General features: G+C 37.6%; 1 protein-coding gene across 1 annotated transcript; it reads right to left on the reverse strand.

Annotated features, from left to right (window-relative positions):
- Nucleotides 1-66: 66 nt before the first annotated feature.
- Nucleotides 67-22414, reverse strand: LOC125227902. Its single transcript, XM_048132303.1, is given in 27 exon segments — nt 67-203; nt 513-635; nt 1059-1171; nt 1496-1633; nt 2187-2319; nt 3650-3769; nt 10033-10148; nt 10581-10724; nt 11194-11367; nt 11992-12234; nt 12576-12846; nt 13219-13295; nt 13566-13754; nt 14204-14374; nt 14449-14515; nt 14694-14861; nt 15127-15290; nt 15378-15510; nt 15646-15752; nt 15948-16125; nt 20143-20224; nt 20559-20841; nt 20956-21075; nt 21322-21476; nt 21612-21684; nt 21686-21832; nt 22304-22414. Coding segments are annotated over 27 exon segments (3900 nt in total). The 3' UTR covers nt 67-103.
- Between the last annotated feature and the right edge of the window lie 273 nt (nt 22415-22687).

A 22687-nucleotide genomic window follows, 5' to 3' on the forward strand; every position in this document is an offset into this window, starting at 1 on the left:
ACGCAAGTCTCTTCTCATAAAAAAACTCTTTAACTCTTTCTTCGCCACTCCTCGGGTGTTAATATATTTGGGATCTTTGGCAGTCAAAGGTTAGAAAATTCAATTATTCAGCTTCGAAGATGGATATTTCGTGCTTCGGGTTAAGGTTGTAGACGTGGTAGATGGCTTTGTTCACGATGGCATCGCAAATTCCCGACGTTACTCTAAAAAATAACCATGTTAAGTTAACCGGTGATATTAAACTTGATTTACCAAGAACTTGTAGAAAAATCAATAGCTATATACCTACAAATTTTGCTAAGGAAAACCTTCCATTTCTCACCTTTCTCTGTGTGTTAGAGTATGTGAAAATTGTACAACCGTAATAGTTTGGAACTTTGTAGACCTTAGAAAATACCTTGTATTGTAGACGAGCATACTTGGTGGACGGTTTGCCCCTCATTGATCTAGTGATAAATTTCAGTTTTTTTTACTTGTAAACCTTTTATGTAGTATAGTAAAAAAGTGCTTACCGTCTGCTTAAATTCGTTTTCGCCTTGCATTCTATAGCGTTAATCAAATGGGAATATGTTGGTATGTCTTCTTTGGCATAGTACTCAATTTGGTTCCTAAACATTTTGCTATGTAGAGCATCCCTGGAATAATCGGTGAAATCACTTTCTATTCTTACTTTCTCGTCAACAATATGTAATCGCTCTAATTTTCGGTGAAGTTGACGTTCAGTAGGACTAGCACATGATTGGCGCGAGATAGAATACTTGTCGTTATGTCACTAATACAAAAAAAGACGTGATCTATGTCGCGGCGAGATACTGTACCAATCACGAGCTAGCCCTACTGAGTTGAAAAAATCAGATGAGATGGCAGTCGGATTAACGCAAGTAAGATACAATGCTTCGAATATATAATAAATTACCCCCTACTTCATAAATGTTCAGTAAAGTTATCAATCCGATAATAGTTAAGTTCGTTTGTCCCTTTCCGACGAATTGGTGTGATAGAAAGAGACAAACGAACTTTATCGGCTCGATGACTTCAGTGAACGTGGAAACACTTACCATAGTATCCCGTCTATAATTCTGAGAATATCCAGTGTAGTGAGCCCGTTGCCGGTATTCCCTTTTTGATAGTAGTCGCTGAGTTCCGATGTCAGTAAATCGTAGGGTGGCGTCTGTAAAAAAAATCACCAAGAGCGTTTGGAGACCTCGTGTTAGTTAGTTGAAATAATTGCTAATTGAATCAATTTTAGCTTTTGGGTACGTTTTTTAGCGGCCAAGGTTAAAATACGAATCTCTTTTATGGTTACGTATTTATGGTGGACCACCATGACCATGACATGCACATTTTGTTCGTAACAAACTAAGACACTATTACCCCTTCGACAACAGGACAGAACAACAAAAATGTAATCGACAGTGTTAATTAAATAAATCAGACTGATGAGTAGACTATCTAGATACATGTCGACCATGATAATATTGATAATGTAGAATACCTGCTCCCACTGTTGTTTCAAAAGCATCCGTGGGAACCCATCGCGTTGTCCTTTAGACGATATCGATATAGTCAGCGATAAGTAGAACGGTTGTGGCTTCTCTATGTCCAACACGTATGGTGGCTCGTCGTTAATGCCCTATTAGAAAACAAAGATATAGAAATTTACTTGCGTAGCACATTTTATGATTTTACTAACAGCCATCACCACTGACTGGTAAAATATGTATGCTTGGAAGAAGCCAACAAAATGCTAATCATAAGTATATATCGTCACTACTTTGAAAAATCTCGTATCTCATGCTTCTCCTCAAAGTTAAAACGCAGTAATTCTATATGCATTCCATACATACTTACTACAATTTTCTTTTCATTGACAGACGAAGATACAAGTTTTTTTCAAATTAGTGGCGATATGCTCTAATAGCAAACGATACAGCAATTTTCTCTATCGTTTTTCCATATTAGAATGGCGGGAGAAGCAATTATATATCCAAAGGGGCGGCCTACTCCTAAGAGCGCGCATACTATTACCTACGCTTTGAGAACTTCTGCTCTAAACAACCAATGCTGACAAATTATACTGTTCCTCTTCTCGCTATGCAGTTTGATTACTTTCGTCTCTAGGTATACCTAAGTTTGTCATGTTCACTTTAAAAGTTATACGTTCTTCCCAATGTATTAAAACTTACAGGTTTAAAATATCCTTCTTCGGTAATTATGAATTCTTGATTACACTTTTCCGTTTTAGTTTTCCGCAACATCTCATTTTGTTGGTAGCGTCGGCGTTCGGTTAAATCTAATAATTCACACGCCACTGTTGTGCTGTAGGTAAATCAGATTTTTTTTTAAATACCTATTATTATTATTTGGAGCCCGTCGTGTCCCACTGCTGGGCAAAGGCCTCCCCCCAATTTTTCCACTGATCTCTATCCAGTGCTATGTCTGACCATTCCTCCAAGAAGGAGTCCAGTTCATCCCTCCATCGCCGGCGGGGTCTGCCGGATCCCCGATCAGAGTTTTCGGGCTCCCACACTGTAGTGAGTTTGGCCCACAACTCATTAGGCATTCGGCAGACGTGACCAGCCCAGTCCCATTTTAACTTGGCCGCCTTCCGAGCTACATCGGCGATTTGAGTTTTAGAGCGTAGCGTGGTGTTCCGGACTCGATCCACCAATTTGACACCTAGTATGCTACGCTCCATGGCTCGTTGGCAAACCCCGAGCTTGGACTTCTGAGCTTTAGTCAAAGACCAAGTCTGTGCACCGTAGGTCAGAATAGGGAGTATGCATATGTCCATGAGCTTCCGTTTGAGTGTCATCGGAAGATTACCTTTCATAAGATGTTTCATGGACCAATAGCTCCTCCAGGCGTTTTCAATTAGTCATTAGCTTGGTCTTTGACATATTCATCTTCAGTCCAATCTCGAGGCTTGCAGTGCTTAGTTCTTCAAGCATTTCTTGTAACTCGGAAGCGGTTGAGGAGAAAACGACTATGTCATCAGCGAACCGTAGATTGGTTAATCTGCGTTCTCCGACGACGAGCCCCTTCTCTCCCCAACTAGGCGCAAGTTTTCTGAAGACGTGTTCCAGAGTGCTGGTAAAGAGTTTCGGCGATAGTGGGTCTCCTTGCTTAACTCCTCTCTCTGTTTTGAAGGAAGGGCCAGATGATTGCAGTTTAATGGCGGCGGTACTATTTCTATATATGTTGCTACCTACGTATATTTAATGAAGCGGATGCTTGTTCAATGCAGCAAACTGTTGTGTGGATGGGTACTATCGACATAGTTCAGCCATCCAGGCTTACAAGTCTATTTCTGTGTATTTAATTTAACCTTTTGGTAGTAGAATTTTTCACCGAGCCGTGCTCGTGTCGCTGCCGATAGTTCGTTATACGAAGATTTGTATTGTTTGCGTCCGTGGCCCACAAATGGTCTCGCCGGAAGATCAGCGCTGACTGTATGGTTAGCATTATGCTGAGGCGGGACCATCATTTCGTGGTAAACGATAATTTTATATTATGTTATTATAATTAAATGTGTTAGTTTGTATTTTAATACTTATTTGTAATGTTTACCACGAATAAACGATTTCTATTCTTAGTTATCAGACTTAGGCGAAATGAGTCGGATATTATCTAAATAATGTAAACTTACGTGAATGTAGCAGGCTCTTGCAAGGTATAAACCGTCATAGTAATCCACTCGGAACTCTTTGGTTGAATCACTCCCCAACACGGAGTCATCACCACGTTTACTATGTTTGCAATTCTTTCTCTAAAAGACATACATGTACATTTAAGGAGATCTTGCCCTTTAATAGTAGAATAAACTATTACCCCCTTATTCATAAACGTTCAGTCGTTCACTAAAGTTATCAAGCCGATAAAGTTCGTTTGTCCCTTTCTATCACACCAATACGTCGGAGGGACAAACGAACTTTATTTATCGGCTATCACACCAATACGTCGGAGGGACAAACGAACTTTATCGGCATAACTTTAGTGAACGTTTATTCTATCACACCAATATGTCGGAGGGACAAACAAACTTTATCGGTTTGATAACTTTAGTGAACGTTTATGAATAACGTGCGGGGCTAGTTACCAAATACGAATTAATCTACATAAAATTGTGTACTATTAAGCTAAAACCTTTCTGTATTTCTGTATATATTTTTGTTCAAGTTCCAAAAAAACTTATTGAACTTTTCCGTGGGTAAGCCCCATTTAGATGGTACGAGTTTCTCGCCTCGAACGTACGATTATCGAAGTACGAGAAAAGATATCGTGTTATGTAAACTATGCGTACGATATCGCACGGGAGGAGGCGATAATCACCTCGCCTTTGATGTTTGTATGTCTCCGTGTAAACAAAACACGTATGCGAGTATCGTATACGAGTTTATGCGCTACTCAGTCGAAATGAATTCTCTTTACCTAGAAACAGAAATCATGTAAATCATGGTATTTTTATATTTACAGCTAACTCTCAGTAACTGCTAAAACCAAAAATAAATTAGGGTTATCATTATGGCGACCGGTCTGGCTCAGTCGGTAGTGACCCTGTCTGCTAAGCCGCGGTCCTGGGTTCGAATCCCGGTAAGGGCATTTATTTGTGTGATGAGCACAGATATTTGTTCCTGAGTCATGGATGTGTTCTATGTATATAAGTATGTATTTCTCTATTTAAGTATGTATATCGTCGCCTAGCACCCATAGTACAAGCTTTGCTTAGTTTGGGACTAAGTTGATCTGTGTAAGGTGTCCCGAATATTTATTTTATTTATTTATTTATTTATCAACATTATAGAGTTAATGTTTAGCTATCATTTAAAATAAATCTTATCTATATTTTATGTTCAATTATATCCTAAACCTAATCGCAAGTATCGCAACCAAGATTTTATTAGCTAGGTAACGCTACGGTCGAATTCGTTATTTTCCCTATTATATAATTATTATTTACACCGTCATAAATAATTTATAGTGTTTTGATATTATTGGGTAGGTACTATTCAACTTAAATTCAAATAAGGTCAGTGTGGGGAAGACCGTCTATCCGGAAAGACCGTCTATTGACTATAACTTTTGTGTTTATATATCTACGCCTCTCACACCTCCGAAGGTATATCAGTTTTTCATCCTTAAGCCATTGGTCTTCAATACATATCCCTAGGACGAACACTAGTTAACAATAAACTTGATTCGTGTTTCGAACTCGAGCATCGAGTTCAACATGGTTCCGCAAAAAATTAAAATAAAATAGAAGCAGTCGGAATATTTGTATATCATATATGTAACGTAGTCATTTAATAACCGTTCTTTCTGACTAGTACTATTAATCTACTCAAAACGCGTTCAATTTCTTGTTTTATGTTCTGAAATATGTAACTTAGAAATTGTGCCTACTCAGAAAGTCCGGCATAAAAGAGAAAGGCAAGACCGGCATACGATAAACAAGGAGTTGCCAACCTTTTTAGGCTTTATTGGAAATAAGTCGAGTGTAAACAATATCAATATATAAGTACGTTTTTGGCTTATGATAATTGTACTGTTTTTGATTTTAACTTCGAAATACAGTTTTGGTAATGATTCGTATGGTGTTACTAATATCATTCGAAAGTATTAAATAAAAATGATATAGTTGTGAAGAATTATAAGTGGTGAACAGAACTAAGCCTACTTGCGATTAAATAACGATTTTAAAACGCCCTTGTAAAAAAAATAACTTGGTATTAACAATGCCAATTTGACGTATTTTAACAAAGGCTGTAATGGATAAATAGTGGGTAGTATTTTTTTATTTAGCATTTAATAGTACATTGTGCATCAAGGGAAGGAACTTGAATATTACTAACGAGAGTAAGTTAAATCGCGACGGCATGCCAGAGCGATTTAAAGACTCGAGTTTGTAATATTCATACTCCCCGAGTTACACACAATGTTTTTCATCACACTTGCAATATAAAAATATGTAAAAAGATAAAAAAAAATTGAATACGATACTAGAAATTTCATAACTCCCTTGGGAGAACGATTTTTCTATAACTCACGCTCCGCCTGCGTGCAAAATCACATTTAGTGTGCGAGTATGATGAAAGAAAAATAACGCGAACATTCATACTGTAGTGACTATAGCAAAACCACAGATGTCATATATACCATAGATCAAGCAAACGTATCTACTTAGCGTGTCAAATGAACTCAGTGAAATCCACTGAGTTGTCCGTCTTTACTCGCAGCTTGCAGCTTTCGGGCGTCAATTTTTGTAAGTTGAAGTCAACCAAAACATAAAAAATGCCTCGTTACGTGATATTCAATTGCAACAACACAAAAATTATGAACAATCAAGAGCCTGAGACATATTTAAAATTACAGGCAAGAATCAACTTCAGTACAAAATTTGACACGCTCGGCCCCTATACAAATATATGAATTTGTTTCTTCTATCTAAATTAAGTTCTGTGAGCAAAACCAAGCATTGCTAAGAAATGTTAGCAAACTAATTTACGTATCTTAATATCATCCTATTACGTTTTCTTAATAACATAGTTTCAAAAACAGATAAGTAGTTGGATTTATATGAGCCTGTAATATCGTGACTAAATTGTATTCGCATGTGTTCGTTGGAAAAACAGTATTATGCAATATCTGGTCTGGAGTAACTGGACCTGAAAAGAAAAGGTTATGAACCCCATATACGGGACATATGCCGGTCTTGCCTTATAACGCTGGAGTTTGAAGACCAAACTGTTTTCCTGGGAGTCACTTTAGACTCAAAACTGCAATGGCACGCACATATTGCTACTTTAGCTAACAAACTTAGTTCAGCTGCCTACGCAGTAAGGAGAATCAGACAGCTAACAAACGTAGAGACGGCCAGGCTGGTATACTTTGGTTACTTCCATAGTGTTATGTCGTATGGAATTCTGTTATGGGGTAAAGCCGCAGATATTCAGACGATATTTGTGCTGCAAAAGCGAGCTGTACGTTCCATATATGGACTGGGCGCTCGAGCTTCCCTAAGAGAGAAATTCAAAGAGGTGAACATTCTTACCGTTGCCTCTCAGTACATACTTGAGAATATTATGTATGCTAGGAAAAACATCCATGAATACAAGCTTAACAGTGATATCCATAACTATAACACTAGAAACAAACATAAACTTGCCGTGCCCTTCCACCGTCTCCGTAAGGTTAGTACGTCTTTCGTTGGGAACTGTACACGTTTTTATAACAAAATCCCCATTGATGTAGTGAACTTGCCACTCGGCAAATTTAAGTCACATGTTAAGCGCTGTTTGCTAGGTAAAGCTTACTATACGGTAAATGATTTTATAAATGATAAAAATGCCTTTAAGCCAGTAGCTTGATTATGGTAGCAGAAGTTTGTAATACAACCGTACTAGTATCCAGTAAAAATGACACAGCGTAATTTTTCTCATGTGATTGTATTGTATCATTAGTTATGTTAGTAGGACGCTTAGAGACCTTATACACCTCTAAGATTTTTGTTTTCATTATATAGCGTAGTTATATAAAATTTATTTAAAGTATGATAGTACACTGACCCTTAGAGACCTTTACATCTCTAAGTCACGTTGAGCATGTAATTAGTTATGTATAGCTATACTAGGCATTGTTGCCCTCTTTAATGTCACCTACAAGCTTAATGTCGTGTTTCACTGTGTCGATTTTTCTTTTGTCAATTTGCTGTTAGCTTGAACATGTCATGCTCGCTTAAAAGTCTTTGCTTACGGTGGCGTGTTGATCGGGTCGCCACCTTCCCGAATGGAGGTTGAGGGAGGCGATGGCTGAGATACGCGTCATACTCGTGAACGGGTGCTGTTTGTGGAGACTGGTCTGTTCAAGCTTACCTGGGCCACATGTTTTGTTAGATTATTTAACTTTACTTTTGAGCGGATTGCGAGACACTACATTCGGTTCTTGTAAGAATTAAACTTAAGTAAGTAATGTCTTAAGGATGACACTAGAGACCATCACTTTGTCGTTTAATTTAGTTTTCCCCTCACTAGCTCGGAAACACGTGTTTTGTCCTTTAATACCAGCGGGTAAAAACGCATTTTATCCACTAGTGGATAAAGTAATTTGACCTTGAATAGAGGCAAATTTTCTGCTTTTTTTAAATTGATAAAAGTGGGTTAATCTAGTGATGAAGATGTTTTACCACCTGTGGAATTACTGAAAGCAGTGATAAACGCGTTTTTTGCGTTGTACTTTCCTCGCTATAGTGTGGGGAAAAGTTTTGTGTTACACACGAGTGCAAATGTATTTTACTTCTCGTGTGTTGAAAAACTCGCAAGCTCAGGAATCTATCCTCGAACCACTCGCTTCGCTCGTGGTTCAACTATAGAATCCTTTCGCTTGCTCGTTTTTCAATTCCACACTCGACGTTAAAATACAACTTTGCACTCTTGTATAACAAATAACTATAATTTTAGCTTTTGGACACTTAGAGACTTTATACATCTCTGAGATTTTGATTATATTTTATTTTAAAATAGACTCCTTACTTTAATGACCTTGTTGTCGTTTGATTAAGTTAATGTTAGTTTTTTGGACACTTAGAGACCTTATACATCTCTGAGATTTTGATTATATTTTTAAACTTAATTTGTAACCTTGATTGGCCCTTATTTGTAAACTTGATTTGTTCTTTAATGATTGACAACTAGAGACTTGTACATCTCTTGAAATGTGTAATTTAGCTGTTCATTTTCTGTATTTTTTATTTTTTTTGTATTATTTGACAAAGGCTTTTACTTTTAAATATTTTAATTTTATAAAATTTGACTCTTGGAGACGCTATACATCTCCATGGATTATTTGATTAAGTATAATATTTTTACTTGTAATATTCAGTCTTTTACAACTATTGAAGTATTATAGATTTCTTTTATCTTTGTATCTGTTTGCACTTTCTTTATGTATTGATTATAGTTAGTAATAATATGACATTTAGAGACTTTATACATCTCTAATTCTATATCAGTGTATAGCTACTTTGCTTATGATTAATATTTTTAGTTAATATTTCTATTAATTTCATTTGTTTAACTTTAATGAATACTCTGTAATGTTGACATGTAAAAGTGCCCCCGTGGCCTATTTGCTGAATAAATGATTTTGTATTTTGTATTTTGTATAAATAGAAAAATGCTTATATGTTCAAAATTTCAACGTTATTTTAATAATTATCTAGCACATTCTGCCCCGTTATTACGTAAAATAACAATGATCATGATTTTGGAACCTAGTCTCATATGAAATTACGCGACAACAAGCACTAGACGGTCTTTCCGTGCTCATCGCGGGAGAACGGTCAACCCGCCGAGCCTTAAAAAATGTGATTTTTATCACTTAAAAGTACCTTATTTCACCAAAATATTGTAAAAGCTTTGTAAAATATAATATTTGCTATCCCATAGGACCATGCGCATTACGCCAGACTACATTAATTATAGAGTTTTATCCACTCAAACTTTATTTCAAATAAACTATGCCGGTCTTGCCCGCACTGACCTTAAATCCAAAGTAAATTATATACAATATTATAAAAAAAGCATATAATATGTGTGTTTTATAATTAATTATTGAGCAACTAAGCACGCAAGTTGACAGGCAAAACTCGCATGAAAATCGGTTCGCTCCGATTCGTGCGATAATCGCACGTTCGAGAAGAAATGTCATACGAGAACCGGTTTAGACGAGTCGAGAAATGTTATGGAAATATCTCTCGAAAATTCTACACTCCGTCTAAACTATTTCGCCTGGCGAGTCTCGCATACGATACTCGTATGCGAGTTTTTATTTCTCGCACGAATGTAAACGTTTTCGTACGATACTCGCCAGGCGATTATCGCATACGATAATGTCATACGAGTTTCTCGACCAAGACGGGCGAGAAACTCGTACCATCTAAATGGGGCTTTAGGCTCAGAAGTAGTTGAATTGAAGGACACAGTAAAAACTCTGTTCTTAGTTTTGTTATTATAGTTTAGACGGTATCGAACTTACGGTAGCCATATAAATCGTATTACGTGGTCTGTGTCGTTACAGATCGCTAGCGTGTCTCTGGTTAATGAATGTGTAGGCATTATTGGAATGGTCCGGTGTTCCATAGACAAATATACCTGAAAAAATAATTATGTCATCTAGTGATTGTATCATTTGTAGTTTCATCTTCTTTCTTAGGCCTGATTTAGGCTTACGGCGTGCGAACTCGCGTGCGATTTTAGTTACATTGCGGGCTGTTGTTGGTACATACAATTTTGCAATAAAACTCGTACGCGAGTTCTCGTACCATCAAATACCACAATGTAATAAAACTCGTACGCGGGTTCTTGTACCGTCTAAATGGGTCCTTACCTACTCTATGCCTGTTTACATTAAGTCTTATCCCCTTATTCATAAACGTTCACTAAAATTATCAAGCCGATAAAATTTGTTTGTCCCATTCTATCACACCAATACTTCGGAAAGGGACAAACGAACTTTATCGGCTTGATAACTTCAGTGAACGTTTATGAACAAGGGGTTACCCCCATATGAAATGTATTACTTACAACATCTTTTCTGTACGCAGCCCTGATACATTTTTCAACGTACAATGGTATGTCAAGTCTTGTCTCCACGCAGTTAGGGAGACCACCCTGCCCTTTGACTAATATTTTAATCGTATCATACCCAAACGAGCAGGAAAAAGTGGCCTGTTGATAAAATATTTTAGATTAAATAATATAAAAAATATATATTCCTTACAAAAAAGAGTGGAGTGCATTTACTCCCCTCCCCATATACAAGGAGAACAGTTTACGACGTCCCCATTCCCCATTTATTGTCGTCTCATCAGCCTCCTTGGGTTATCCCGGTATTCGCCGCGGATCTTTAACAACTAATCCCAAGATTTGACGTAAGTAGTTTTACGGAAGCGACTGCCATCTGATCTGACCTTCCAACGCCAATGGTAACTAAGCCTTATTGAAATTAGTCCAATTTCTTCACGATGTTTCGTTCACTGAAAAGCGACTGTCAAATATCAAATGACATTTCGCACATAAGTTCCCAAAAAACTCATTAGTACGAGCCAGGGTTCCAAGTGTTCCAACCGGCGACCTCCGGATTAAAAGTCACACGGTCGTGTTACCGCTAGGCCACCAGCACTTCATTCATACTTACTTCATAGTCCACCATTTCTGTAGGCATAAATGCGAACGGGATCGCCAGTTTTCCCAAAGGCGGGACTTCGGCGAAGTAAAGCAGACACTTGATAATTGAGTCTTGGCTTGTCGTGTTTCCTCGAAGGAGCCTCCACGTTGTGAACACCTCAGTGGGGTTGTAGAACCATATGATCTGCAAATACGAGTATATAGGCATTATGTTGACGAGGGACACAAAGACGGGTTTCCTCAATGTGCTCAAAGGTCAGGGTATATAGATACTAGAATCACCTGGTGGGCTACCTAAAAAACCCTCGCGACGGGCGGTAGATTGAATATCGCTGTTGTAGATGATTTTTTATGTTCTGATAATTGTGTTCGTACAATGTGTTTTATAATATTTATAGTCGATTGAAAATGACTGTCATGCATGAAGTTAGCGCCAGATAGTGTCATGATGAGCAAAGTAAAAATTTGGTGTCCCCATCTTTTTAATTTCAATCAGTCCTAAACTTCTTTGGTAGCTATGTATGAAGGGTATAATATAGTCGTTGATTTATTCTAATAATCGGATCCAAATTATTTATCGGAACTTTTCCACATTCCAGCACAGCCAAGTAATCGCTTGTGTCCACCTTAGGTCTCCTTAAGGAGTCAGTATCCCCTTAGTGATGACGTTGGCAAAAATCATGCCCCATGGTTACCAAAGTTGGTGTCCCCATCTTTTTCATTCAGTCCTAAACTTCTTTGTTAGGTATTTAACTATCTATCTATCATGTATGAATGAAGGGTATAATAGTAGATGACCATGACTTACTCTAATAACCGGATCCAAATTATTTATCGGAACTTTCCCACATTCCAGCACAGCCAAGTAATCGCCCGTGTCTACCTTAGGTCTCCTTAAAGGAGTCAGTATCCCCTTAGTAATAACATTGGCAAAAACGTGGATGTATAGATACAATGACCTCTGATTCGGCAGTGTTAGCACGTAACATAGCGTGTTCAGGCCTTCGAATGTGTAATTAAACTTGAGATGTAACAGCGCAGGATTGCCGGTCTGAAACGTTATTAATCATCTGACATACTTATAGATTTTAGTGCTCGATCAATATATGATTTTTTTTACTGAACATACAAATGGGTGTTAAAATATATACCGTATTTTCTTTCAACATACTTGCGTAAATATCCGTACTACAACCTACAGTCGCAAAAATGCAATCCAGAGGAAAACACTAACTATTATCTGTAGGTGTTGAATGTTGTAAGTTTTTCAATAAAGTAATGGCTGAGCCTTTGGTTAGGCATAATAGGCATATCAATCCCAAGTTTTGACCAAATCCTACCACATAAGTATATAGAAAAAAAAAACTTGAATGTTGAATTAACTGAATTTACCGAGACAATTCCATTCGAAGGCGACAACTCAACCAAAGACCGATGCACGCAATTATGTCGCCACTCGTACGTAGATATTCCCTTCTGGACCTCGATCATAGCGCAGTCGCATATCTTCTCCCTCCGTAGGCTCCAAGCCACCGGTACATTATAGACACAGCCAATCACGAGGATGAGCTCTACATCGCCGGCTCGCACGCAAAGGTCGGGAGCGTGTAGGTTCACGGTCAGAGGCTCGTTTGGTCGACAGTCCATTAAAGCTTTATTGAATCTGCGATGTGGGATTAAATACTTCCTATCTGTGATGCGCCGGACATAGTTGTTAGTTGCCGGGCATAATGCCTACCGCGAAGGACATTCGCCGTGTTTTCTCAATGTCACACTTGTAAATTCGTACGTAAAGCGTGACATGTAGGCAATACGACGAACGTGGTTCGCGGTTCAGATTTGTCTTTTTTGACGACGGAGATGAGGAGAAGGCTTAACCTACACATGCTCGTAAATTTACGGTTTTCTTCGGCATAGTATTCAATCTGAATTGTAAGATATTTTTCATGTCATTAAAAATACTTAGGTGCAACCTATTCTACTCATGCGATGTTAGAAAAAACTTAATTAGAAGATTACAGAAGTAGGTACTTACTCATCCACATTAGTAATATTCCAAACGCAATGATTGCTCAATATCACTGGACATTTTACAGATATCGTTCTCTTTACCTGGAAATCATTTATAGAATCATAACAGACTTTGCAATGAAAGTCAGATACCTATAGTGTAAACTTATAGACCCATTTGTTTATGACAATAATAATTTAATTTTTACTGCTGGGTACCTAGTTAGACAACGTCACAATCACTTGCGCGTCGTAAGCGTATCGTTGCTAGCTCTCCCTAATGATCTTCTGTACTGGCGCGACAGAGTCAGACTTCGTTTCGATCGCCAACGATTGTCACTTGCCAACGGTTGTTGCTTTTGGTTAGTTTACCTTGATGCTAGGATATATTCCGTCGTACCAAACGATGCATATAGTCTTGGTTATAGGCTGGATCTCCTCGATCTGGTCGAACTCGTTGCGGTACAGCACCGTGTAAGAAATGCTGATCTGCCGCGGTCCGGCGCCATCGGGTGTCACCGTCAACTTGACTTCGCAGTGGTTGGATGGTTTCAGGCTGTTCTGTTAAACCGGTTTAGGGATTTCATTTTGAATCATGTCACAACTGAAAACTTTATTGTAGAATTTTAAATACCTACCATGCATTAGTGTGCTATTTAGAAGCATTTGTCAAGCTCAGGCCAGTCAGGCCCCGTAGCCGAATGGCACTTCTACGACGCGAAACGAAAACGAAACGCCGTGATAGGTAGTCTGTCGCGCCAATACGCAAGAGCGAGAGAGATAGATAGCTACGAAAGAGATATTATCGTGAGCGTTTCGTGAGCGTTTGTGCATTCGGCTACGCACACAGGGCCCTTAGATACAGGCCTAGATCAAAACCACTTAGAGAGCTAACGAAGAATCCCTTACTCTGAATAAGGCAAACCGAGAACCGAGAGTTTAACAAAGTTATTGGTCCTATTCCCATCTCATTGGAATGCGTAGGTACCTAGTTTTTAAAATGTACATACAATTTCTGAGTCGATTTCCATCCTATCACCACTCCAATCGTCGTCCATACCATCGATGGTGTAGTATAACTTTGACGTAAAAAAACAAGAACAATAGTTGTAAATGGTGATCGTTTTCGAAACACGCTCTTTGACCACTATATCGTGAAGATTGTTTAATTTGGGTAATACCTGCAAAATGAGAATACCTAATTACCTAAGGACCTACGGAAAAATATTAATACATACATGTGCATTACACTTACTCTTAAATCGGGTAGTTCTGAAAATCCCATAATTTGGATGAATATTTCCTTTGGCTCGCCGATGGGTCTGAAAATAAAGTGAGTCAATATTGTAATTACCCAAAATTGCGCTAAAAGCCTGTGGAAACATAAACATGAGTTTTAAAAAACTGCATCGTCTGCATCTGGCCACTCCCCAGAATTAACTTAGATGGAGTCTAACCAATCAATAACCTATTAGTTCTCTTGAAAGTATGATATGTTACCTGCCATTTATGACGACGACGCATGAGCACGTGATGGTAGTCTTGTAGACTTTGTTGGCCTCTTTCGGGAAGAACCACCAGTGGTAGCACAGGATCTGCTTGGGAGGTATCACGAATGACCCGCAGTCGTCCGCACCGAGCCATGGTACGGAGTTTAATATTCTTATGCTAATAAAAAGAGTAGGATTTTAATTTCAACGTAGGGCTTTAAAGCGAAGGCACCCAAGAAAAACAATGAGATTTCTACCTAAAACTATTATTTTCCAAGGCCTTCTCAAGTCAAAGACTCCCAATTCTTAAACTGGACCTTGTGTCCTACAATTATTGAGAATCGACCTTTTAAGTCACTGGAAATAACATTTGAAGCTCTTTAAGTTGGTGTTAATAAAGCTGCTAGACCCACAATTATCATTATCAAATAAATATGACTAACTGTATACTCATCCTAGTCACGTTGTGGAGATACGCCGTGCTGTAGTTAGTACACCCAGTAATGGTGGGTGGAAACTCGTACAGCGCATGAGTGTCCGGGTTGTATCCGTGGGACATCAGTTCTATCTCACTACTCTCAGCGCTTCCAGTCAGTCGTATGTAAGCCTAAATAGAATATGAATACTGACTTAGTAAAATCCATTGAGTCTTAAGGGATAACCACGGGATAACGTAGGATAACGTATGATCTACCTTGTGATTCTTGTTGATCCTCAAGTCCCATGTTTCGTAGAAGTTTCCTAGGGTCTTAGGTTCCATGGCTACTGTTATTATCTGCCATCCTCGTCCTTGCACTACTCCGCACATTGGCATTACCACAAAGTTCCTGGATTCAGTTAATAATTTCATTAAATCATTAATTGAGAAATTGTACCCAGTGTGATCCATATAGAAATAATTGGGATAAGTAGTCATGGTGTTTCCCGTCAAGTAGTTCAAGTTATTATATAATAAAACTTACGTTCCCTCCGGAGCTTCAAATTTGAAATACATAGCAGTTTCGAGTCTATTTGACAACATAAAGTTGCCATAAGTGGTTCGGTGTGGGATAGTGGGCGGTAGAATCAGCTAAAAATAATTACACTTATTAACACGGAACAAATAACTTCATTTAGCCAGAAGGGATCTTAAATATTTTAACGAAACGGGAACCAATTTGATAAGCGAAAAATTTGGTCCGTCTGGACTGGCCTTGACGACCCTTCGGACGGGGATATAAGAGACAAACATATTACGGATGGAATAAGAGGTAAGTAAACGTACTTCCGACGGACAATCCCATTCTGTAGCCCAATCGGTGCAATGAGACCACGTGTTGCCAATGCAAGGTATTCTAAACCACGTGTGTTTGATTTTCACCTCTTCAAGATCTTTGTCATAGCTCTCGTACTGGAAATTGCCGCACATAAGATAGCCATAAACTTCTGCCTCCTCTTTGGGCCTACAAATAAGATTGATGCGAAACAACTCTCTCAAAATGTAAAGCACCTACTTAATCTTAAAGGCCATGCCAGGATAAGCTAAGTGAATCTGCCCCCAGCGAGTTTTGGCTTGAATTTTTTTTTATTGATTCGTCTTTGTATTAGTATCGAGTATGCCAAATTTCAGCTCCCAAAACTTTATAGTTTAGTAATTAAAAAAAAAAAACGAAATTTGAACTTTCTTCGATATTTTTTTTTCTGGGCAGCCGATTTTGACGTGCGTCACGTATATTATGCATGTAAGTAGGACAATTATATGATATTAATTTTGTGTTATGTTTCCATACAAAAACTCAAAAAAAAAAATAAAAAAAAAAAAACATTTTTTTTAAGTATTATCATGCAAGCGACACCTCCAGATTTTTCATCAAAGTAAGCCTCTTTAATAAGCTACCAAATGAATATAAATACTTAATTTTATCTGTGGTAGAACAAGGTGTTTTTTTTAATTGAATACCGTAAAACGGTCCTACTTTGCTCCTTGGGTGGTAACTTTGCTCCAAGAAAAAAAAAAGTTAAGTTCCGTTCCAGACGAAAGTGGTTGTTAGCTGGGTAAATTTTTATGTTTTTGTCGGGTAATACAAGATTTCACCTGGCAACACCGGTATGATTGACTGTCAAAAGTTTAAACGTCATGTCAGTAGCTGTCAAAACTTCAACACGCGTGTATGCAACCGATTTTGTTTATTCAAAAAATCTGTTCTAATCTCCAACATCTCTGGATGAAATTTGGTGAGTGTTTTATTGTTTCATCTAACATTTCATTACCTACCTGGAAACATCATATTTAAGTGATTGCTTTGATAGTTTCCAAATTAGTAATTTTTTTCACGAACGGGTTTACTATGCACATGGTTTTGGGGATATTTTGCTCTAGGAGCAATGTATCCCTTTTAAAGAATGTTTTCAGTTAATAATTTTTCTGGTATTGTTTTTTTTAGATAATCATGCCCAGAAAGTACGTTAGAAGGATTGACGCACGGCGTTATAAAGCCTACACTGAAGATGCGTTGGAAGAATGTCTGCGGGCTATAGAGTCGAAAGTTTTTTTTTTTTATTGAGAAGTTCAACAGCGTTTACAATAAAAAAGTACAATTTTATAAGTATAGCCAATAACAGAACTCCCTAGAATTTATACAAAAATATCATCAGAGGGTAGACGTGTGACTTGAGCTGTCCATATTTACATTGTACATTATGATATAACTTTACCCAAAGAAAAGCAGCTGCAGAATTTAATATTCCAAGAAGAACACTCATCAACAGAATTAAGGCTAGAAAAGACCGCAAAAAGGTTGGTGGACCCGGATTTCCACCCATATTTAATGATGAAGAAGAATTACATTTCTGCGACTGCGTTGAAAGAATGGGCCAGTACGGATTTCCACTGTCGGAGTTGGATTTACGCATGATTGTTAAAGCGTACCTTGACAAAATTGGCCGAAATGTCAAAAGATTTAAAAGTAATATGCCAGGGACAGAATGGGTTTCCTCATTCCTGCGTCGTCATACAAGCTTGTCCAAGAGATTTGCAGCCAATATTAAACGAGCAAGAGCTGCTGTCGATGTCGATGCTTTAACCCAATTTGTTGACAGATCTCTTTACATTTAATGGTTGCAATTAAAAGCAATAACTTGCGAAATGTTTATAAACGTTGATTTATGAGAAACTTTATGTGTAATAATAAGAATTATTCAAGTTTAAGACTGATTCTAATGGAGCTACAAGGTATATTTTGATTGATCTCAATAAAAAAAACTGTGATTCTGAGCGAAATTTGTGCTTTTCTGCTACCCCAACTATCATCCAATGGAGCATTGATGAATAAAGCACGTTATTTAATGCTCCACGCCAGAAATAGCTCCGAATCCAAAGTAATCTTGCCTTGGAGCAAAGTATCCTGTTTCATACAGATTACTTTGCTCCAAAAACAAAGTTTTAAAATATCGAATGTATCAACTAAAATGGAACAAATTTCAACCTAAAGGGTATATAAAGAGTACATATTTCCCAGAAAACCATTGAAAGTACAATAACTCCATATTTATAAAAGATGCGATGCGATTCGTAAAAGTGGAGCCAATTTTGGAGCAAAGTAGGACCATTTTACGGTACATCACAATACATTTACTCCCATACACGCTCGTTAAAAGGTTAAAACGAATCGCTGACAAACTCCAGAGAAACGTGCGCGTTGGTCATAAACACTGGCCACTAATAAAAATTAAAAAAATATATATATGCATATGTTTTTTTTTATAAAAAAAAGTCACAAATTGCAAAAAACTTTTCATATACAATTTCTATGAAAAACATTTTTTTTCACATGGTGTTTTTCTGATGCCAATCGATTCCATTCCTATTCAGTATCGAAAGTTTCTTTGAGCTTAACTTGCGGTAATGTACTAAAGAGCCACATATTGAAGAAAACTTTTTCCACATTTACCCCATAACAAAATGTATGGAAAATGTATCCATTGATTTGTGGGTTTTTAATGCAAAGCAAGTATTGATACTGGATAAGAATGGAATCGATTGGCAACAAAAAAACTGTTTGTAAAAAATAGTTTCATTTTTGTAGATATCTACATATACACACTATGGGGTAAATGTGGAAAGTTTCCTACAATTTTCGGCTTTTAGTACATTACCGGAAGTTGAGCCCTAAGAAACTATTGATACTGAATAGGAATGAAATCGATTAGCATCAGAAAAACACCATGTAAAAAATTTTTTTTTTCATAGAAATTGTATAAGAATTTTTTTTCGCAATTTTTTTATAAAAAAACATTCATATATATATATATTTTTTTTTAATTTTTATTAGTGGCCAGTGTTTATGACCAACGTACACGTTTCTCTGGAGTTTGTCAGCAATTTTAACGAGCGTGTATGGGAGTAAAATGTATTGTGATGTATTCAATTAAAAAAAACACCTTGTTCTACCACAGATAAAATTAAGTATTTATATTCATTTGGTAGCTTATTAAAGAGGCTTACTTTGATGAAAAATCTGGAGGTGTCGCTTGCATGATAATACTTAAAAAAAATGTTTTTTTTTTTTTTTATTTTTTTTTTGAGTTTTTGTATGGAAACATAACACAAAATTAATATCATATAATTGTCCTACTTACATGCATAATATACGTGACGCACGTCGAAATCGGCTGCCCAGAAAAAAATATCGAAGAAAGTTCAAATTTCGTTTTTTTTTTTTTAATTACTAAACTATAAAGTTTTGGGAGCTGAAATTTGGCATACTCGATACTAATACAAAGACGAATCAATAAAAAAAAATTCAAGCCAAAACTCGCTGGGGGCAGATTCACTTAGCTTATCCTGGCATGGCCTTTCGTATCTTCTTTTTTATCAATTTTACAGACCACTGACCTCTTAATAAGATACTCTAAATCCGCTACAGTATAACGTTTCATTTTTATTAGTGCACTAATAGCAGGGGCGGCTCACTCCGCGATTCTATCGCCGTGCTACAAGTACATGCCGGCGGCCGCGAGTTCGCGGCCTAATCAGGGGTCGCGCGTTCTCACGGAACGCACGTTCGCACTTTCTATTTTTACTTTACGTTGCGAGTTTTTTTTTTAAGGTTCATATGCGATGTCCGCGTGTGGAATGGCTAATAATGCTTAGTTAAACAGACATCATAAATAAAATAGGACAATCTTACACAGATCTACTATTGATTAAGTCCCACAGAAAAGTTCAATAAGGCTTGTGATGTTGGGACTTATAAATGCTGTATATATATATATACCTAGAAAGTACCCAAGACTAACATTTTATTTGAGTATTAATTCGTTTTAATCCATAGGCAACCCTATCCTCCGACGCTGCGCACGTGCGGCTCGTTTCTTTGTTAGAATTTTGTAGGCATTTAAAAGGCGGCATTTCGTGAACATCAAAGCAGTGGGCCTTCTGTACTTGTACTATTATATATTCTGTGCTAATAGTTACATACCTAAACCTGACAGTAAACAATCTTGATTCTTCTGCGGGTACTATTGACTCAATTGGGTCTATTAAGAAGATATTGTCAGGATCTGCAAGTGTATTTTTATAATAATCAGCTTAGAAACCAGACTCTTGTGAGCCGTGGGAAAAACGCTGGGATAAGAGTAAAGGAAGAAGTAATGTTGAAGTTATCTTAACCGTTTTGACAGTTGCATTTACGCCTGCCATACATGATGGGCGAACCTTAAATCCGGTGGGTGGGTTACCAAATCGATTAATTGACATTTTTGGAGGGTGGATTTTGAGGTAATTAAAACGTAAAGCTACCGTATTTAAGAAATAAACAGATTCAGATCAGACCCCTAAGCCTTTGGGACGTAACGGTGTACAAAGGTTCGCCCAACAAATTTTCCAACGTTTAACCTGGGATCCACTGTATATAGCCATCCTGCTCTTCGTGATTCGTGACACACAGCGTCTGCGATATGTTCCTCGTGACATCCGACACACTTCCGACTCCAAAATCCAGGTATTTATCGTACACTGATGCTAAAGGAACGTAGCTCAAGCGATTGAGACTGTTTTCCATCAAATGAGAGAAGCGGTTTTTGCGTTTGATATTCTTTTCGACGACGTGGTTGGTCATACTGAACATTGGATTGCCGGGTAAAAAGATGGTTGCTATCATGTTAAGAAATTGTGGAGCCTGGAAAGAGTGGAGATAGCGAATTTGTGAAGATTTTGGTTCGCATACCAGTTACGTTGATGTTTTATGGATTCAGATGATAATAAACAAAGAACATTTTAACAATAATTTTACCTGATGTAAGACCAGCAAGGCTAGCTCAGCTGTGTAAACTCCAAGAGCAATTCCGCTAAACAACACAGTAGTCTTGATAGTTTCGTATGCTCTTATCAATCCACAGTTACCTGTGGATATCTGAAACCATCATATTCCACATGAATGCAATTCCCGGGGACATTAAGGGTCGGCAAACTGTCTGTTGACGAATTTAGCGTTCGCAATTTTTTGGTATGGGAACTCATAGACTTCTACTACTGCGTGACAAGTTAACTGATGGTGGATGCAACTTGCCCTTAGTAGAATTACTGTCAAACAGTTCGATTTTCTTTCTTCAGATCCCAATAAATAATCATCAATATAATATGACAGGTAGACACTTACCTGGAAATATCCTTGTCCAGATAAGGGCAAAAGCCATTGATAAGTAGTTTCTACAGCGGATCTGTTGATAATATTCACCACTGCCTTCCTTTGCTCCAGAACACTTTTACATATTTTAAAGGTAAGCTTCTTTTCACTCAGCGTTACATCTGGACCTAAACGGTTTTAAAATACATATACTCTACGTCGTTGACAGAACAGAATATAATAATACAAATAGTTGACTGCAACTAGGCTTGCCTACTTCAGGCCTACCGATTTTTATCAAACAAAGAAGAATACAAACTTACCAATGGACTTCCCAAAGACGGTGAACCTGTAAGTGTTACCAGCCGTATCATCGACCATATAATAGTCCGTGTATAGACTGTCCCGGGACTTTGGGCCGGAAGCGAGCTAGAACCTCAACGCTTTCCCGCGGCTTGACTGGAGCAGACGTCACCGATAGTTTGAATACTTGGTCAACGGTGTTTATGACGTAGATTAGGGCAACGCGGTAGGTCAGCGGTTCCTGTAAATTATAATTAGTGGGAAGTATAATACAGTTCAATATCCCGGCTCGTACCAATGAGTTTTTCGGAACTTATGTGCGAAATGTCATTTGATATTCGCCAGTCGTTTTTCGGTGAAGGAAAACATCATGAGGAAACCGGACAAATCCCAATAAGGCCTAGTTACCCTTCGGGTTGGAAGGTAAGATGGCAATCGGACCCCAGGCTCCCATGAGCCGTGGCAAATGCCGGGATAACGCAAGGAGGATGATGATTTAACTTTAACATGATAAAAAGAGGCAGTACAGGCATGCGGTACACATTCGAATTACCAGCTTCCACTTTCCAGTCTTTCAGCGTCAGAAACCTAATAAGTTTTACCACTTTTTGCCTGTTACTTTTTACAGTCAGACGAAGTCAGTTAAATTGAATATTCTTTTCAAGTCCAGGGTATATACTATATAGGAATATATATAATCAGATAAACTCACATTGGATGTATTTTCAACCCATACTGATTTTTCAACAACTGTGTCGACTGGAACAGACCCGAAATCTACTTCTTTAACTTCACATATACTTTCCTCCGATAAGGCATCCATTGAAAATCAATTTAAGTGTTTGTAGAATAAGAAACATTAAATTATTTTCAAATAAACGTAATTTCTTAATGGCAGTTCAATTTTAAATCAGGATTGCCGCCATATTGCCAAGCATGTCAAGTGAGAAGCTATTCCAGCAACATTGTTTGACTATTTCCGTCATCAAAACTTATTTTCTCAATTGAATATACTTATTTCCATTAAATAATTGCTTGTTTACTATTGTTTTATTTATCAAACAAAACACCGACAACATTGAGCGTTTTTTTATAT

This window comes from Leguminivora glycinivorella, chromosome 7 (assembly GCF_023078275.1).
Source record: "Leguminivora glycinivorella isolate SPB_JAAS2020 chromosome 7, LegGlyc_1.1, whole genome shotgun sequence".
NCBI lineage: Eukaryota > Metazoa > Arthropoda > Insecta > Lepidoptera > Tortricidae > Leguminivora > Leguminivora glycinivorella.